At 37.2% G+C, this 19,336-nt stretch overlaps 1 protein-coding gene across 2 annotated transcripts; it reads right to left on the bottom strand.

The window, feature by feature from the left end:
• Positions 1-11,445, bottom strand: LOC125138561 (tumor necrosis factor receptor superfamily member 14-like). Of its 2 annotated transcripts, XM_047800352.1 has the most exons (9): positions 10,923-11,445; positions 8,683-9,064; positions 3,880-4,002; positions 3,562-3,717; positions 3,353-3,440; positions 2,076-2,251; positions 1,942-1,982; positions 1,715-1,755; positions 1-1,518 (listed from the first exon to the last, which is right to left on the bottom strand). In XM_047800352.1, the coding sequence occupies exons 2-8, from the start codon at positions 8,810-8,812 to the stop codon at positions 1,738-1,740; spliced, it is 732 nt and encodes a 243-aa protein (XP_047656308.1). In that variant the 5' UTR covers positions 8,813-9,064; positions 10,923-11,445; the 3' UTR covers positions 1-1,518; positions 1,715-1,737. The 2 variants fall into 2 exon arrangements, with proteins under 2 accessions (XP_047656308.1, XP_047656309.1); XM_047800353.1 differs by lacking the exon at positions 8,683-9,064 and having other exon boundaries at positions 6-1,518; positions 10,923-11,442.
• Positions 11,446-19,336: the final 7,891 nt, after the last annotated feature.

The raw sequence follows: 19,336 nt of genomic DNA on the forward strand, positions 1-19,336 counted from the left end.
ATTATAAAAGCTGTTGTTTCTACACCTGTCTATATTTTGTGTCTCACTTTTAGTTATTTGACACAAAATGCAGCTTGGAATGTTGAAGAGAATCCACAAAGTCTGTCCTGAAGACTGTCCTGTGGTGGAAACCTCAACAAAGTACTGACACCTGACACTTCTTCCATAAGGGTTTCAGTTTACACAAAGCGGCTTTCATTTATTGTAATTGAACTCTTGTGCTTTTACATTCTGTCTGGGCCAAATCTACATGTTCAGAATGAGCTCAGATCTCATGAGGTGGTGAGACCAGTCTAGATGTAGTTTTGTTTGTTGAAAGCAAAACAGGCTCATAATGACTCTTTGTTTTTCCCCTGCACTGCAAATACAAAAGAGGCTGTTGTGTTTTACAACTCATAAAACCAGAAAATGAAATACAAAGATAATAATATACTGATACATGCACTTTGAGATCAGTGAAAACAGTCAGGTGACATCAAGCGCCAAATTCATGAAGAATATGAGCCATTCTAGTTATTTGCTACAGTCCAAAGTTGTTAGTGTAAATAGGAATTAGTCTGAGTTTCAGGGTTCAAAGTGGTCTCAGATTATTGTCATTTCTTATGACTATGGGAACACACCATAGATGATAATATATTTGAACAATTGTTTCACATGCAGTTTATAGTCTTTAAAACAAATAAGCAATTAGACAAACAAACAAACAAATAATTTAGTTAATTAGTTAAAATCTAATTTGACCTTAATGCTTTACCTTAATGATACATTTACTATGTATATCATGTGACATCAAGGGAATTGTTTTTTTTATAAAGAAAAATGTTTTTTGTGTCTGTATTTCTTCAACAGATGCTACTGTGAAAACAACCAATTCCCTTGCATTTGTTTACATTTAATTAATATTTTGTGACACCTGTCCTAGAGAGAAAACCACTACTGTTTAATTTCCTATAACATCTAGCAAGTGTCATTTGAAGAGGAATCTTGGTGCATTATATTCTGATGTGAAAGTCCTTAAAATCACCAACCAGCCAAACAATCCCAATGCATCACTGATCCACCTCCATATTTTACAGTGGAATATCAGTATTTTTTCCTTGTGTGGTTAAACATGCTGATGGTGTATGTGACCGAAGTCCTATTTTAGTTTTATATGACCACAAAGTATTTATATACAGAGGCTATATTCAAGAGTTCAGAGTGTTCTTTCTCATTGTCTCACTACAATAAGAAGTCCTCCATCAAGCTAAAACCCTCATAGAGAGAAATTAGTATTGGGTTCATCATGATTACTGAAGAGGCGGGTTTTCAGACAAGGAAGTGACACTTCTGATCAGACACCATTTTCAATTGAATGCAGTGACGTCCAGCAGCAATGCAGCCATTCACCAAGTCCATTCCAGTCCCTAAAAGAAGGGTTTGGCATTGCATTTTTCTTCCTTTATTATGACTCCGATATCTAGATCCCAGTGAGGACAGCGAGTTCACATCGTGTCCTGATCTTCTGTTCTGTAAGTTCTAACAATGAAAATTATATTTAGTTCTTGCTATAAAATAGTAGTCAGCATCTCTCTTTAAAACACATTATAAAATACAGAATTATTTAAAGAACCAAACGATGAATAAAAAACAAAAAATTTAATTTTACATTTAAACATACAGGGAATATATTTTTACATTTCTAATAAAAAAGACTTCCTAGCATGACTCTTACCTCTTTTATTATAGAGACACTGTCTATGGAGTGAGTGTTTTCTTGGATGGGAAAAACAAAATTAAATCAGTTTTCTATACATATATGAGGAAATTTACATATGTTCATATATTAACATACATTTATAAACAGATAAAATATTTAATAATCTTTATTCTAGAATTAATCTTCTTGTATAACTGGTTCATTATATATGCATTAACATTAGCATGAACATTTACACTTACAAGTTCAGTTTTTGTAGCTTGTTCCTTCTCAGCATTCTGATCTATTTAAGAAGGACAGTTTTTAGAAAAATAGTTTTTAATCAGCATTTTCTAATAATGTAATCTATTTTGTAAGATAAGTTTGAAACACATACCTGAACATCGGCTACTCTTATGTCTACTTTTGAGGACTACTACAACAGCCACAACTGGAATTAAAACTAGGATTCCAACTATAAGGGCCACTTGAATTAAATTGATTTTATTTCCACACTCAACATCAGATATCGTTGTTCCTGGTTTAATTTCATCAAGTCCTAAATCTTCACACCTGTCCAAAAGAATCCAGATATCATTATTCATCATTATTCAATAGGTTTCTAGACTATATTCTGTGCAGTGGTGTAGTCTAGTTTTTTGTAGTGAGTATACTGTGATTTTTGTCCCCCCTCCCAGCCTCATACGCACCCATCCTAGAGCGACTCCCCATATGCACCACCACACTCACTAATGCATAAAATATGCATCTACATGTAATTGAGAGCATTATTAAAGACTGCTTATGTGTTATCAACATTCCAATTTATTGTAAGCAACAAAAGACAGTCAGCTGATAAAACCTGTGCTCCAGGTCCCATATTCATATAACATTTAAGGCTAAATGTAATCAGACAGTTGCAGCACCCATTGACTTTCACAGTAGGAAAAAATATAGACTATGAAAGGCAATGGGTGCTGCCAACTGTCTGATTTACCAACATTTTTCAAAATATCATCTTTTGTGTTAAACAGAAGAAAGAAACTCATACAGTTTTGGAACAAGTTGAGGGTGAGGAAATAACACAATTTTCATTTTTGGGTGAACTATACCTTTAAGAGTTACATTTAGCCTTAAATGTTATATGAATATGGGACCTGGAGCACAGGTTTTATCAGCTGTCAATTTTAAGAGTGAACAATAAACATTTGTTCAGTTTTATCACCAACACTCTTTCATTGCAGAATATTATGAACTGAATGAACTGGTAGTTTACAAAGCTTTCCAAATCCATTTGTACTCGGGCTGTGGGTGAAATGTCACCCGAAGCTGCTGTAGCTTTAGGCGCAGGCTTCCGAAAACACTCAGAGTGTAGTTTGAGTCTGCTTTCGTTTCATATCTTCTTTTACATTAGTTAGTTAATTTCAAATTTGTGCCACAAAAAAACGCCAAGCAACTCATTTTCCTCCTTGGTAGGTGACGTGAAAGTTCTGTCACAAAACGATATCGTTACGTATCCTCATGCTTTTTAAGTGGGTATACGAAAATCCTTGGCATTTCCTAGTGGGTATATGGAAATCCTTGGCATTTCCTTGGCACACCACTGATTCTGTGGTATACATTTTGTCAATACAGTACATACATTCTGTGGCATTTAGTCAAGTAAACACTCACTTTGTATGTAGTTTGCACATTTCAAGTGAGCCATCAGAGTAGGTACCATTTTTACATTCAGCACATTCGGCATCATCACGTGCTGTTCCTGTAAAGAAATGAAATCTGAAGAGAAACAGTACAAAATCCTTTTTGCAACATTTGCACCCTAGTAATTAGTTCTATAGTGTGGGAATGATTACAGTACATAGCAGATATATTATACCAACCTTTCTGCTTTATATATTGTCCAGGTCTACATTGTGTGTGTTCCGCAGCCTGTGTACAACTACCCTTCTCATAATTAGTACAGTACAATCCCTCAAGTGGCTCACAAACTGTATCTGAAATTCTTGTGCAGGCTGTTTTTACTTGTAAGCCTTGCCCTGTACAGGTACAGATAAAGCACAGATCAATGAATGGAACATTTGAAGGACATAATATTTTTTCTTATGTTAAAAACACATGGTAATAAACATTGTTTTAATGTGTATCAAAATTGTATAAAATCTGTAAGAATGCAGATTTCTTACAAAGGACAAACTTACCTGTATCACACACTGCACAGCTAAAGCATTGTAGAAGATCAGTTGGCTCAGAAGTGAAAGAGTCAACACACGGCACACAAGTTGTGCTGACAAATTCTGTGCAATGCCTATAAACATGGCTTCCTGAAAGATATGAAAGTTGAACATGTCAGGCTAATGCTTTAATCAATCTTTAACTTAGTCCAACTATAAATTATTAAGGAATCCTGACTAAATGATTAATTGTGGAAACTCATCTGACACCTACTGTTTTAAGTAGGACTTCATAATGTCTAATTTGGGTAAAACCTCTAACCCTGTTTTATCCATATACAAGTCTCCTACCTCCCTTTACAAACATGAACTGACATGGTTCAATAACCTTTTCAGCAGAACCACTGGGCTCAAATTGTACAGTTTAACTCACAGTGCACATATAAGCACTTAATATGAAATTAAGGTGGACACGTTGTGTTCTTCTAATTAACAATCCAGCAAATCAATTTCTAATTATATTGTTGATTTGGTCTTGACCCATGTGTGGAGGTCTTTATTCCCTGACAATTATACTCCCATTTACAAATTCTTCTCTTCAATAGATTTTATTTTCATTATTGCCCTAATGTCAATACCATATCATCAATTGTGTAACTGGTTCACCACAGATTTTATGTAAATGGCACTTGCCCAAATGGCATACACATGATTGTCTGGTACCAGGGTTCTCCAGCAGAACATTGACCAAAGCATCAAGCTGCAGAAGAATGGGACATATCAGACCAGACAACCATCTTACATTGCTCCAAGGTCCACTGATTGTAGGTGCCTTTGAAAGTGGACAGTGATTAGAACTCTTGACAGTTTGCATCTACACGGACCCATACACAGCAGTGTGTGCTGCATACATTCATTCCAAAACCATGATTAAATATTTTAGTGACTTGTGCCACAGATGCCTTTCTCTCATACAACACCTTGCTGGTGGTTTGAGGTTTCTCCCTCCTTGGACCATTGTCGGTAGGTAGTCATCACTGCTGACAAGGAACACCGAACAATGTTTTGGAGATGCTGTACTGAAACAGTTGTCTGCCTATAACAAACTGGCCCTTGTCAAATTCAATTATTATTTCATGCCTTCTCATTTATCTGCATCCATCACAATGACTAGAAGAAAAGCACCACGTTATTGCTTATCATCTAATGCATCCCATTACCCTATATATAGTATCCTGTTTGTGGTGTCTTCTACCTAACTGTGGATTTCTACATAGTAGACAAAGGAACCGCATTAATGGGAATGGATCTCATAACAGCACTACAACTGTGCATTAAAGGGGATACAATTCTTTCTGAGCCTGTCACAACTGAAAATGACGCCTCTTCAGAGTCAGTATTTCAGCTATGTACGCATGCAGAACGGTCCGCAGTTAGATGTGTCACAGGATTCATGCACAAAGTGAAAATTTCAGATGCTGTCACGCCAGTTCGACAAAAGTTAAGGCGCCTGCCTTTTTCAGTGAGAACAGCTGTGTCTGTGGAAATTGAGAGACTCCTTTCTGCTGGTGTAATAGAACGCATTGATGCATCACCATGGGTTTCACCAATTGTGGTGACAATGAAGAAGACAGGTGGCATAAGAATGTGCGTGGACTTGAGAGAGCCGAATAAGGCGGTGATAATAGACTCTTACCCCTTGCCCCATATTGAAGAATTACTGACTGCTTTAGCAGGGTCCACAGTCTTTTCCACGATTGATCTTGAGAGTGCGTACCACCAAGTACCTTTGCATCCAGAGAGTCGTGATCTAACAGCTTTCATTACACATGATGGACTGTTTAGATTTTGTAGAGTACCATATGGCCTAACTTCAGCACCCTCAGTGTTTCAAAAAATGATGGAGTGCATACTTAAAGGCATACCAAATGTGCAGAACTACCTTGATGATGTCATTTGCTTTGGACGTACTGAATCTGAACATGATGCTGTGCTTAACACAGTGCTGAAAAGACTGCGTACAGCTGGATTACGACTAAACACACAAAAGTGTAAATTTAAACAGAAGTCCTTGCGCTTCTTGGGACATTTAGTGACTGCACAAGGTGTTCAGCCTGACACAGAACACTTACAAGCCATAGTACAGGCTCCAGCTCCCACAGACGCAACTACCTTGCGCTCATTCTTAGGCATGCTCTCTTGGTACAACAAGTTTGTACCCAACTACGCTACCGTAGTTGAGCCGTTACGTGCATGTCTTCGCCAGGGAGGTTCATTTCAGTGGAACAGTGAGATGGAAAATTGTTTCGCTGCAGTGAAGAAAATGTTGGTTGCAAGTCCAGCATTAGCCCTTATAACCCTTCCTTAACGTCTGTTATATCGACCGATGCTTCGGATTACGGTCTTGGAGCAGTGTTCACGCAAATACACCCTGATGACACTGAACACACAGTTGCTTTCGCTTCAAGAACTTTAACTCCAACTGAAAGGAAGTACTCTACAGTGGAAAAAGAAGCGTTAGCTTGCATATGGGCAGTTGAAAAGTGGAGAACATATCTGTGGGGGCACAGATTTACGCTTCGCACGGATCACCAAGCTCTAACTACTTTGCTTTGTACAAAGGGCGCAGACAGAGCCGGAATGCGAATAGCGAGATGGGCTGCACGTCTCTTGTGCTTTAACTATGATGTTGTTTATCGTGCAGGTCCTTTGAACAATACAGCGGACTGTCTATCAAGACTGCCATTGCCAGTCGATACCGCTTTGGATGCAGATTCTGAGCCTGAACTTGTTGCGCTACTTTCAACGGCACAGACTGCTGTTAATGCTGCTGAGTTTAAAGCTGCTTCACAAGCTTGCCCTGAACTCTCTGCCTTGTGAGCTCAGATTGACAGAGGTTGGCCTACTTCAGCAAAAGCTCTGAGTCCAACATTGCTGCCGTACTTCAAACTGCGTCAGGAATTGTGTGCCATGGATGATTTAGTGCTTAGAGGTTCACGTTTCTTAGTGCCGGTGGATCTACGCAGAACAATGGTCACTTTAGCACACGAGAACCATCCAGGAATAGTTCGGACGAAACAACGCTTGCGAGAGTTGTATTGGTTTCCAGGCATGGACCTTATGGTTCAGACACAAATTGCTACTTGCGCACTGTGCCAAGAGTCGGACAGAACTGCAAAGACTTCCGCTTCTCCATTACAACCAGTCCCTTTCCCTGCAGCTCCTTGGTTAAAAGTGGGCTTAGACATAGTTGGACCATTTGAGACCGCTGCGTATGACTGCAGATATGCTATTACGCTTACTGACTACTACTCAAAATGGCCAGAAGTTGCATTTACACCGTCAGTTACAGCTTCAGCAGTTGTCGGATTTCTGAACTCTGTTTTCAGCAGACATGGAGAATGTCTGGTGACGGAAAATGGTCCTCAGCTGATTTCTTCAGTTCTTGGTGACTTTCTGGAGGAACGAAATATTGTCCACATCAGGACGGCGGTATATCATCCGGCTGCTAACGGAGCGGTGGAAAGATTTAACAAAGTGCTTAAAGACTGGGTGCAACTGATCATACTACAAAAACAACAATTATGTTGGAAACAATCAGTCTTGGGTTTTTTGCAAACTTACCGTTCTACTCCACATGCAACGACTGGTGTTTCTCCATTCGAACTGTTGTACGGTAGGCAAATGAGGACAAAACTCACTGTGTTCACGCCGTCTTCCAGTAACCTCCGTGACAAGGTTGTCAGAGAGCGGGTATCCACTCGACAGACGCAAATGAAACGGTACTACGATGCCAAACGTGGGGCACGGTCGCCTACTTTTCAAGTGGGGGATAAAGTGCGTGTACGCAAACCAACACACGTTCCCAAAGGACACACAAAGTTCACAAAACCTGTGGAAATAACCAAACGTGTAGGTCCTTGTACATACAAGTTGTCGGACGGACGGACGTGGGACTCATCTCAGTTATCTTTGTTTCCTGAGATACCGAAACAGCCGTCAGACCAGTTGGCTGTGGAAGTCCCAGTTACAAATACAGACACTGGACAAAATACAGAAAGACGTTCCGCTAGGCAACGTAAACCACCCAGCTGGTTAAAAGACTACGAAAGTAAATAAGAGAGTACAGTAGGATTATGGTGAAGTGAAATGCATATGTGATTACATGTTGTCTTTGAACTCAGAAGGCTCTTATTGCGGTTTACTTGTTGATGTTCAAGAGAATGGGTACTAAATCTGAGTATTGAATTTAATTGATGCAGGAACAATAATACAGTTTCTTGAAAGAACAGTTATTCTAATGTACTAATGCTTAAATGTTCATATGCAATGGTGGGTGAAAATTCTTTATGTTAAGTTACCTCAGGATGTATTGTTTATGTAATGGGGGAATGTGGTGTCTTCTACCTATGCACTTGTAATTGTTATACTCAGGTTAAACAATAGGGCGCAGTATGGGGAATGTAGAAATGAGATGTAAGGTAGAGAAGAGGAGATAGGGATTGAGTATGAAGAGGAAGAGTGTTGCACGTGTTATGTGTAAAGCATAAAGTAAAGAATTGTTCCGTTGGCCTTGATTGCTTCTTTATTTAATACTACACAACATCACACTGTTCACTGAGCATTATTCATTCCTACTGTCAAAGTTTTTAAATGATGTTTTTTAACTTTATGAAAATAAATTAGATATCCTAATTTTCACAGGAAATGTATTGTTAAATGAAATGAATGATGGTATGTGAAGTTATGAAATGTAGTTTGAATGTCTCTCATATAGAAACATTTGGCCTGAAATGTAGCATACCTGTATATTATGCACATTTGACTTACCAGGTGCACACATGGGGCAACATTCTTTATTGATCTCATACTCTGCTCGAGCACAAGCACAAAGACATAGGTCAATGTTTAGGAGGAAAATAGCAGCAAAAATAAATATATGCTCCAAACTAAACACCATCTTTAAAGTGCTGGGTTTTTCTTAGTAAATAAATAAATCCAAAAACGTTTCCTCTCCACACTTCATAAGTGCTTCTCACTGCTTGTCTCAATTCATCTGCTTGTACATACAGCAAAGTTATATCCCACTGAAGCCAGTCCTCTTCTGGGAATTCTGCTCCAAAAGGTCATAACTTGTCATATCCAGTATTAAACAGAATCGCTGAATTAAAGGTTCTGGGTCCATGTTATGTTCTTCCATTTTCGGACGAAGCTGAAAAGAAGGCACAATGCATGATGAATTTATCAGGATATTAATAGCTACATACACAAAACTCATCTTCTGTTAAACAAATGACTGAACAGCTAAATGGAACATTAGCATATCACATTTTCCATGTTACAATATTGTATAAACAGAGTAAAACCTTAAGGAACAACACAAATGTATGCAAATAAATAGAACATTCTCTGCCAGTATATAATTTATGGGAGCTGAAAGTAGAGATTTATGAACATTAACATTCATTCAGGGGCTGACATACAGTAAACCATGCAACCACAACAGCTTTCACTGGCCTAGTACACTCACTGTGAACACAAGCACAACCCCTTATTTATTTGACCAGCCAATCATGTCAAAAATCGGTAATCTCCTAAGGTTTCAATACTTGACAGTGTAGAGTTTACACAGAATAATGCAAAAAAAAAAAAACAATAAAAATTTAAGAAACATCCTTTTTGCCTCATGATATTTAATGCTGTTACCAGAAAATTGGCTGATTAAACAATTAATTAATTTATTTATAATATCCTGTACGAGGATTTTTCCAATGCAGTACATCTTAGGTTCTCTGCTTCAGAGGAACCAATCTTCAGGCTAATTTTGGAATTTCTCAGAGTACAAGAGAAAGAGAAAGTAAGCGTATAGAACATATATTAACTGACCCATTGAAAATGAAAGTAAATGTCTAATTTGGTCAAGCTTCACAAGAATCACATCAAACAAAATATTTTTTCTTCATTATCTTCATTTTAAACATCCCAACATTTAATAACTGTAAAGGTTATGATGTGAGGAATAAAACCTGACAGAGGGAGACATTAGAAGGAAACAATCAATATCAGGGTAGAGAAATGACATTGTCACACTGAACTTGATTATTATCCTCTACACAGGGGTATCATACTCTGGCCCTTGTAATTATATCTGGTCCGAGAGATCATATCAAATTGTATTACATGTATATATTACATTGTATGTTATATTGTATGTATATATTACATGTATATATTACATTGTATTATATATGCTCCGCTAATACTACAAATCCCAGAATGCCTTGCCACTGTATTGACGCGTAGTCACGAACAGCAAGCGCCCCTCATTCTCTGTTGACATTCGTTAACAACCATGTTACAGTCACATCGGGCAAGTTAATTCCGCCTCCACAAAAATGGCAAAACGAAAGATGGACAATAGGAGCTTTCAAGACAGCTGGGAGGCAGATTATCTGTTCACGAATATAAAGGACAGACCTGTCTTTTATGCTAAAGGAGCTAACTGTAACGAAAGAACAGAACATAAGAAGACACTATGAAACGAAACATTATGAGAAGTATAAGGACCTGGACGTAAAGCAGAAGCTCCAGAAGGCGGAGGAGATGAAAAAAAGTCTGGTCTCCCGGCAGACTATGTTCATGAAAGCAAAATCAAAAAGTGAAGCTGCTTCACTGTTCATCAAAAAATGAACACCACTGATGTGTCTTTTAGTTCGAATTTAATTTCTTATGTGTTTGTAATATCAAGCTCTGGTTGTTCCAAATCCTGTTTAAGCAAAACTAAAGTTTGTTTCCATGTGAAAAAGGTTGAACATTACATATCAGTTGCAGTTAATTTTTCAAAAATATTCAGTTTGGCCCGTGACTTTATCTCAGTTTTATATTTTGGCCCACTGTGAATTTGAGTTTATCACCCCGATCTAACAGCTGATACCACTTTCATGAGTCACACGCAGTCACAGACACTCCATAAATCAAGACATGACGTGTCACTGGAAAACACACACACACACACACACACACACACACACACACACACACACACACACACACACAAAATAGATTCTTACTTCGTCGTGACATCTGTGCAAATCCTCTGCTTCCGTTGCGGCATACTGAGGAATCAGTGGATTGAGCAGTAAACATGTCTCGCTGAGTAAAATTCAGATATTCATGTCTAGTTTCTATTTCTGTATGAATAATACAACAGCGCTTCCATGAACGCCACCTCCTGGTTTCCCCCTTCTTTCAGAGCGATGGTTGGTGTGTGTTTAAAGGCGTGGTTTGTTGTCTGACAAGAAGTTAAAAAAAAAAAAAAAACACCTAAAAGCCAGCAGTCATGTGAAATAACATCTGATTATGTCTTGTGACAAATCAGCCATTGTGTACAATATTATAAGGAGGATTACATGCAGCATTTAGTTATAAGTTGACATGAAAAAGCCAAAACAATCCTGTCCGCCTGCCTTTTAAGTCAAAGTGTAAAATGTTCATCAACTCATTCAGGCACAGAGACAAGTTCTGTCAAATACCTGACAAGCCCTTTTTCTATTTAAAACATTCCAGTCTGACTTGATTGTTGTCATAATCTGAAAACTTATCATGGGTCAAGCTGCAAAATCCAGGTTGAAAAATTTCCGAACAGAAAGTACAGAACCAAAAGCAAAAGTCCAAAAATCCCCTTAAATTTGAGAGCAGACGCTAAAACACAACACAATGTACTCTCAAATGACAGTAAGAGAAGAGAAGAGAAGAGAAGAGGACACTTTCATTCTTTCTGTTTTATATTTATATTTTATATTTTTTGCAGCAGAGATTAAGTTACATTACTTTGGATCCTAGCAACTGACGCGTCCTGTGTTAAATAAGTAAGAAATGACACAAATTCACAAATATAAATATATATAATGTATATTAAATGTTTCTTAAGGATCTCCGCCTATATGACTTGCCCAACAAAAAGTGGTACAGCTCCCACATACTTTGACACACAGGGCCAAATGAGCCTGGTCTCATTTGAAAGAAGAGATTCTCTAGTTTCAGAAACTAGTTTCAGATTGATTCTAGGCCTTACTGGCACAAAGTCACAGGGGTTTGAATGCAGGTTTTCATTTCCGCCTGGGTTGTTTACCTGATAAACTGATTAATCTTATTTTTCTGGAACATGCTAGGGACAAAACAACAACTGAGAGTCATAGCCACATGTCTTGGCTTTCACCAAATTTCAAGTCAAAAGACCCAAAAATGGATTTTATATGAATATTTTTCTACGGCCCTGGTCGTCAGGTGCAGCGTTTTTGTGCACTTGTTTACTATATAACTTTGAAATAAAAGGCTGCATGCTCAATCTGAAAGGCCTGAACAAATCTGAACAAGCATAGACTCTCTCTCTATCACTCTGGTGTGAAAACAGGCCTGTAACTTGACACCCTGAGCTGTGAGAGGGACAAAAGGTCAGGGATTAAGCAAGAATTCCTTTGCGCATCCAGTTCACGCAGACACAGTCAAAGAACATACGGCATGCCGCATAGCGTTGGAATCGTCTGCTTATTGGCTAAACAGATGTATAGGTCCCATCCCATTTCATTGCTATTGGAAGGAGTAATTGTCAGTCAAACGCGGGTTCCCAAAAATGAGGTCATGCCACCATTGGCTTCTCAGCCGTCTATCTCTGCCATACAAGCACCGATTGGCTCAAATGAGGGCTTATTTGATTCGTTAGGACCTGGGCTATAAATATGACGTAGACTTTGAATTTTTGAATATCCCAATTAGAAGTTAGAGCGGCAAAACGAGATGATGGCGCACTTCTGTTTTTTCTTGGCGCACTTCCAGTTTTCAGAACACTAACGGAATATTCGCGACCAGAGCGTTTTGGATTAAAAGGCTTACAGATTTCAATTCCTTGGACCTGTGTGGATTTTTGTGGATTATTTGTGTTGGAATATATTACCCCAGTGAAGAAAGAGACGCGTCTAAAGGTAAGGGAAAAACCGGTATTGCGCCACCTAGGTCAGTTTTGTCCAAAATGTTTTTCTAATTGTATGAAGGCTGTGAATCATATTGTGCTTTGTGTGTGGGCTTAAAAAATTATTGAGAGTATAAACTTTACTAGGTAAATAGGTTTTTTCGTGTTTTTGGAGGATTTGATGCTTTAAAGTTGAATTGAAGCTTGTTTCTGGGTCATCCCCTAGTGGTCACTTTGTCTTCCGTGCCGTGCACAGCACGGCGACCCGTAAGAGGTTTTAACAGATAAAAAGATTCAAACAGTATGTTAAATTTTTCCTTTTTCTTCCAAAGTAAAACGATTAAGATGACCAGCACCAATAGAGATGGCACCAAAATCCCAATGATGAGGCCCAGATGAGACGGTTTTCCCTGTGTGATTATCTGCCCCAAAGACTTATATCTGTAAAGGAGAGTAATATCATTATTATTATTAATATTATGTTTATATACTCACTTTGTATGTGGTTTGCAGTGCATAAATGAACCATCTGAATATGTCTTCTCTGAGCAATCCGTACACACTATCCAAAAAAGCTGTTCCTGTAAAGAATTGTTAAAGAACTAAAGATATAAAGAACTGTTTGACTAAATACAGAGGAATTTGAATGAAACATTACTAGGTTTATTACAAATAATGTTAAAATGCTAACATCATAGTAGTTTTTTTTAAACTACAGGAATATATCCTAGTATGTAGTCAATATATCCATGTACATGATTTTTTTTACAGGTGCTAAAGGACAGTGAACTGCCTACCTTTCAACAATCATCAATAACATAATGCCTCATTTTAATTTTTGTTGTGTACAGTTAAGCCACACATTCAGTGCAGTTTTGTTCTTGGCATTGACAAACAGCCTTGTTTGGCATTCTGAAGACACCCAATGATAACAGCAGAAGGTTGTGACTGATTAAATAATGACTTTGTCCCTTTAATACAAAAGGACCTTGTTACAGAAAGATGTCCTACATGAGAAAACTACATTTACTATATTTGCAGTAAGGTAGCATTTCAGGAGCACACATTGGACAGCAGTCTCCATCAATTTCATACTCAGCAGTGTGGCATGCTTTGCAGCACATAACAATAACAAGCTTCAGTAATGTTAAACCCATGTAGTCACATAATCGCACGGTGGGCTTCATGTTCAGCAAACTCAAACCCATTAATGTAAACATTGTGGGAAACCTGAAAAAGACAAAAAATAAAATGCAATATGTGTATCTGATTTATTGATAATGACATGTTAGCCCTGATTTTCAGGTGATCATCACACAGGTAATAAAAAACTGACACTAACAAGTTAATATTGACTCTCTGAAAACTTACATATCAAAGCTATATCTCATAAAAAATTACCACAGAAATAATTTTTTTTAATCTGTAATTTAATGATTTATAATGTTAAGCAGAATTGTGAGAGCAAGGAAAATGGAAGACTCTTGTTTATGAAGGAGTTGGAAAAGGTGACCACAAAACAGAAGTAAGAAAAATTTCTGTGACTTTAGCATGTCACAGTGGATTAAGTACACATAAAATACAAGTGAACAATAAATAAATGTGACGGATGTCACGCATATGAAGGTAATATTATTGCAGTTTAATCACCAACAGGCAGAGAGAAAGCGTACTTGTTTAAATGCCACAGAATTTACATCTAGAGAATTTGGCAGATGTCATTATCCTAAGGGATTTATACAACTGAGCAGAGGAGAGGTAAGGACATCACTTATAGACTTAGCAGTGGCAGCTTGTTGGTGCTGGGATTTAAATTTTTAACCTATAGTCCAACATCTCCACCATTAAGCTACCTTTTCCCTGGTACTGCAAGTAATTGTCTGTTATGTTTCAAAATGTTTTACCATTAAAGAGATATTAAAGTTTGAATTTAATATGTTAATCATCAAAATGTAATTAATTTGATTAATGTTAATTTAGTAAGTGTGAATAATTTCATAATTATAAACAAACAAACTAACAATTCTATTTTCACAGTTCCATAAAAATAATAAGTCCTCAGAACAAAGTACATTTTCAATCTACCTTCTAAAAATCTACATTTTCAAACAAACTGCAAACAATTATTTCTAAAATCAGGGGTGCCACTAGCAATTTTGGGCCCTATGAAAGATAATGAGATTGGGCCCCACACCACACCCATTTTGCACCAAACATACAAGCCAGCCTAGCTGTCCAAATTTTTTGTCTACAATTGAATAACACTGACCTATACATTTTGCTATTGCTTTTGATCACTAGATATCAGTATTTAGTAAGAGATTTAGTGAGAGACCTACCATGGCTGTATAGCTAGCAGAGCATTATGAGAAGGTCATTTCTGACCATGAGAGAAAAGAACACATGGGATGCAAAACAGTGCATCTGTACACTGTGGGCTACTGATCGGAAGGTCATGGGTTCAAACCCCAGGTCCACCAAGCTGCCACTGCTGGGCCCCTGAGCAAGGCCCTTAACCCTCAGTTGTAAGTCACTCTGGATAAGGGTGTCTGCTAAATGCCGTAAATGTAAATGTAAACCAATCCCTTTTCATCTTTACACTGTGTACCAGTCAATGCCTGTCACAGGGTAACGCAGCTTTGTTAAAAGTCCATCCTGGCCACTAGGGGGACACATAGGGATATGTCCTGTAGGGGATTAACCAGGAAGTTGAAGAGTAAAATGAGAGATCATGTTGGAAGCTGCCTGTCGCTACTCGATCCGTACAGCAACACGATCGGTTCCGCGCATGTGCGAAATGACGTCACTTCCTGTCATCGCCGACCGCAGTTTCGGAAATTAACGCTATCCTTACCGTTGTCATAGCACTTTATTTGTATTGTTCGTTTAATGTCTGTTTTGTGTGCAAGTTTGCTTACTCTAACTTGTTTTTATGGTATTGTTGTCCTAAGCAATCACTAAAATAATGTATAAAAATTTTAAGGTTAATATGTGACACAAAATAAAATGTATGAGAAAATGTAGTAAAATCAAACTATAGTTTACATATGTTACACATAATTTGGGAAATACAGATGTGTGTGTTTACATTTACAAAAACACAGGACTAAACTGATTTATTCAACTGATTTATTCATAAATTAATTTGTTCCCTCCCTCCCTCCCTCACACTCACTCACTCACTGAACATGGCATTGACCTTTAAGCCTTTATCAATGCAGTATGACAAAAATGTTTCCATGTCCTCTTGACATTGAAAAATAAACATAAAATCATCCTTTGCCTCAGAGAATTCTTCACACATGACCCTTTTGAGGGCAAAACCCTTTTTTTTTTGAGGGAGGGAGGGAGGGAGGGAACAAATTAATTTATGAATAAATCAGTTGAATAAATCAGTTTTGTCCTGTTTTTGTAAATGTAAACTATTAAAAGGCAGACAAATAAAATTGCAAATAATAAGACTTGCAAATAAAGTGCTATGACAACGGTAAGGATAGCGTTAATATCCGAAACTGCCATCGGCGATGACAGGAAGTGACGTCATTTCGCACATGGGCGGAACCGATCGTGTTGCTGGTACAGATCGATTAGCGACACTGCCGCATGCTCTGTTGTAATGGTCACCTTAACCCTGTTTTAAGAAACTATTGTTTTCTGCTCAAAGAGAATTAATTTATGGTGTAGCTTCTGCTCACCTGCTGTGACTATGTGGGATGGTTATCGACAAATATTCTGCTTACTTGACTGCATAGATATCTATACACTAGATGTCGCCTTGGGGTCCTAAAAATGCGTCAAAACCGCCGCCATCTTTATACTGTGCTCTTGTACTCTGTGCTGAGTTTGGTTGTTCAAACGAAAAAAATCTAAAAAACCAGACAGCAAGGGATTACATTACACAAGTGAGAATGTGTTTTATGATATTGAATGTTAGGAAATTATATTTCTGGTTACGTTGGTTTGTTTCAGCCTTTGGTTAACGACCGCAGCTAATCCATGCTAGTTACCCATCAGTTTTTGACAGTTAGGGAAACCGACAATGTTTGTAGATTCCGAAGCTCTTAATAAGGACCTTTTTGCTTAAAGGTGAAAAGACTTTATGTATGTTTTGTAAGATTCCCTTATCTGTCAAACATATATTTTATTAGATTGTCCTGGACTTGACAAAAGCAGAATGCTCTTTTATAAAGTTACTTTACTTAAGGACATATTTAATGACATGAAAAGGTTTTGAATTTTTTTCATCGTATGTTAATTAAAATAAACAATTGTATAATATGACTTGCTGTTTATATTTGTTTAGTTTTTATTTCATTTATATGATATATTTGTGTTTTTGTTTGAATTTTGCCATGAAAATAGCTTTTGATTGCTGACATGGCATTAAATAAAATAATCAGAATATGAATCTGTTTGTAGATTCTCGTCAACCTACACATTCTTGTTCATCTTCAGATAAGACTGTTTTTCTGTCTACTGGACTGTTTCTGACTTAATGCCCATTTGCCATATACTCATGCCTATGCTCATGGAAGACTTTTGGAGTTGTATTTATGTATATATTTGTGTGGTTTGACAAGTTTTGGGATGTGGATATGTTAAACATGTAAATATTTTCAATACAAATGACGCAAGCAACAAAAATGATTCCCCCTTTAATTTCTTATAGCATGAACAGTGCAAAGTAACTGAGACTGTTATAACTACCATTTGTGACCTTACTATATTTCAAGTATATATATTTCTGAATCATGGGGCATTTCTCTTTCTTCACTTTGTGCCAATTTACAAACAGTAGCTGCTCTGTCTTTGTCACATAATTGTGTAGGCCATAAACCATGATCAACTGACATACGTCTAAGTACGGTGAACCATACTCAGAATTCGTTCTCTGCATTTTGACCCATCCAAAGTGCACACACACAGCAGTGAACACACACACACCGTGAACACACACCCGGAGCAGTGGGCAGCCATTTATGCTGCGGCGCCCGGGAAGCAGTTGGGGGGTTCGGTGCCTTGCTCAAGGGCACCTCAGTCGTGGCCGGCCCGAGACTCGAACCCACAACCTTCGGATTACGAGTCAGACTCTCGTATTATATTATTATTATTATTATTATTATTATATTATTATATTAATAGAAATAATAAAATAATAAATATCCTGCAACACCAGCATTTCCAGCAGTGTCCAACATTTCTCATGATCATACTGGGAAAACTAGATGTGACTATTAGCTTAACAGCTGTATTTTGTGCTTGCCAGCTAGATATGAACATACAGCATACAATGTTAAATTAACTCAAAAACCTTTAGCTTCATACACTGTACATAATTGTGATTCTGCCTATGAAAACCCAGCTATAATACTTTTTGTGATTTACATAAAAACATCCTTCATAATGTAAAGGAAATTCTGTGAACCTTGATGTACTAACTGTATTAACTAAGCAAGATCAAGGCACATATCAGAGATTTTTATAAAAATCCTTAAATAGATCCACATATTTGATTTTACACATGTTTTAAGCCGGATGCTTTTCCTGATCCTCTTATTTAATTACTAAGAAATAACCCCTCAGTAAATGGGTTGATTCCCTGTCCAGGAATTGAACACAGAATCCTGCCACTGGACCACCAGGGGGGTAATTAGAAGTTGCAGCTATTCTTTCAAACGTGACCAAGGGATACTAGATGACTTTATTCCTTCATTCAACTAACAGTAAGTAATCATTTAAAAAAAAATTTGCATATCATTTACAGTTTACCTACTGTGCTATTCCACATTAAAATCTCCTGTAAATCTTCTTGTAAATATTTAATGATGGTGAAATTAAACTTTCCCCTGAAATGTGAAAGTTTTTTTTATATATATATATATATATATATATATTAATGTTAAACTTTAATTGTATATATTATTTTATACTTATTTTTTCTTCTTCTTCTTATATTTATTTCTTTTCCTCTCTCTTTTGTTTCCATACCTCTGTAAAGCTGCTTTGAGACAATGTGAACTGTTAAATTCGCTATACAAATTGAATTGAATAGTTGCTTCCTACCTTGAAGCTTTTTCAACAAGGTGCACAATACTGCCATCTTGTGGTCAGAAGGTCGAATGACTGCCTTTGGGCCTCAAAGGTTCCAGCTATTTTTGATTGTTTAATGTAATAAAGCAACCATTTTTTTATTCTGAAAACTATAAAGAAAAAATAATAGATTAATGCATCATTATTAATGTACTACATACTATGTATATATAACTCTGTGATTGAATTTATAAATACATTTATAACTGGGATGAATTACCTTGCACTGTAGCAGTTTTATGACTCTGCTTTGTCAACACTTGTAGCCTTATTCATATACTGTTTTGTCCTAGTACTAAACGTATGACTTAATCAGCAAGGCTCACGTATATATGAGCCAAATAAATGAACATTATTGTGGAATGGAATGAAAGTGCTTTTGAACTGGGGAGTTCACATTTTAAGTTGGAATGGAAGACTTAAGAT

The sequence above is a fragment of the Tachysurus fulvidraco genome, chromosome 14, assembly GCF_022655615.1.
Source record: "Tachysurus fulvidraco isolate hzauxx_2018 chromosome 14, HZAU_PFXX_2.0, whole genome shotgun sequence".
NCBI classification, from domain to species: Eukaryota; Metazoa; Chordata; class Actinopteri; order Siluriformes; family Bagridae; genus Tachysurus; species Tachysurus fulvidraco.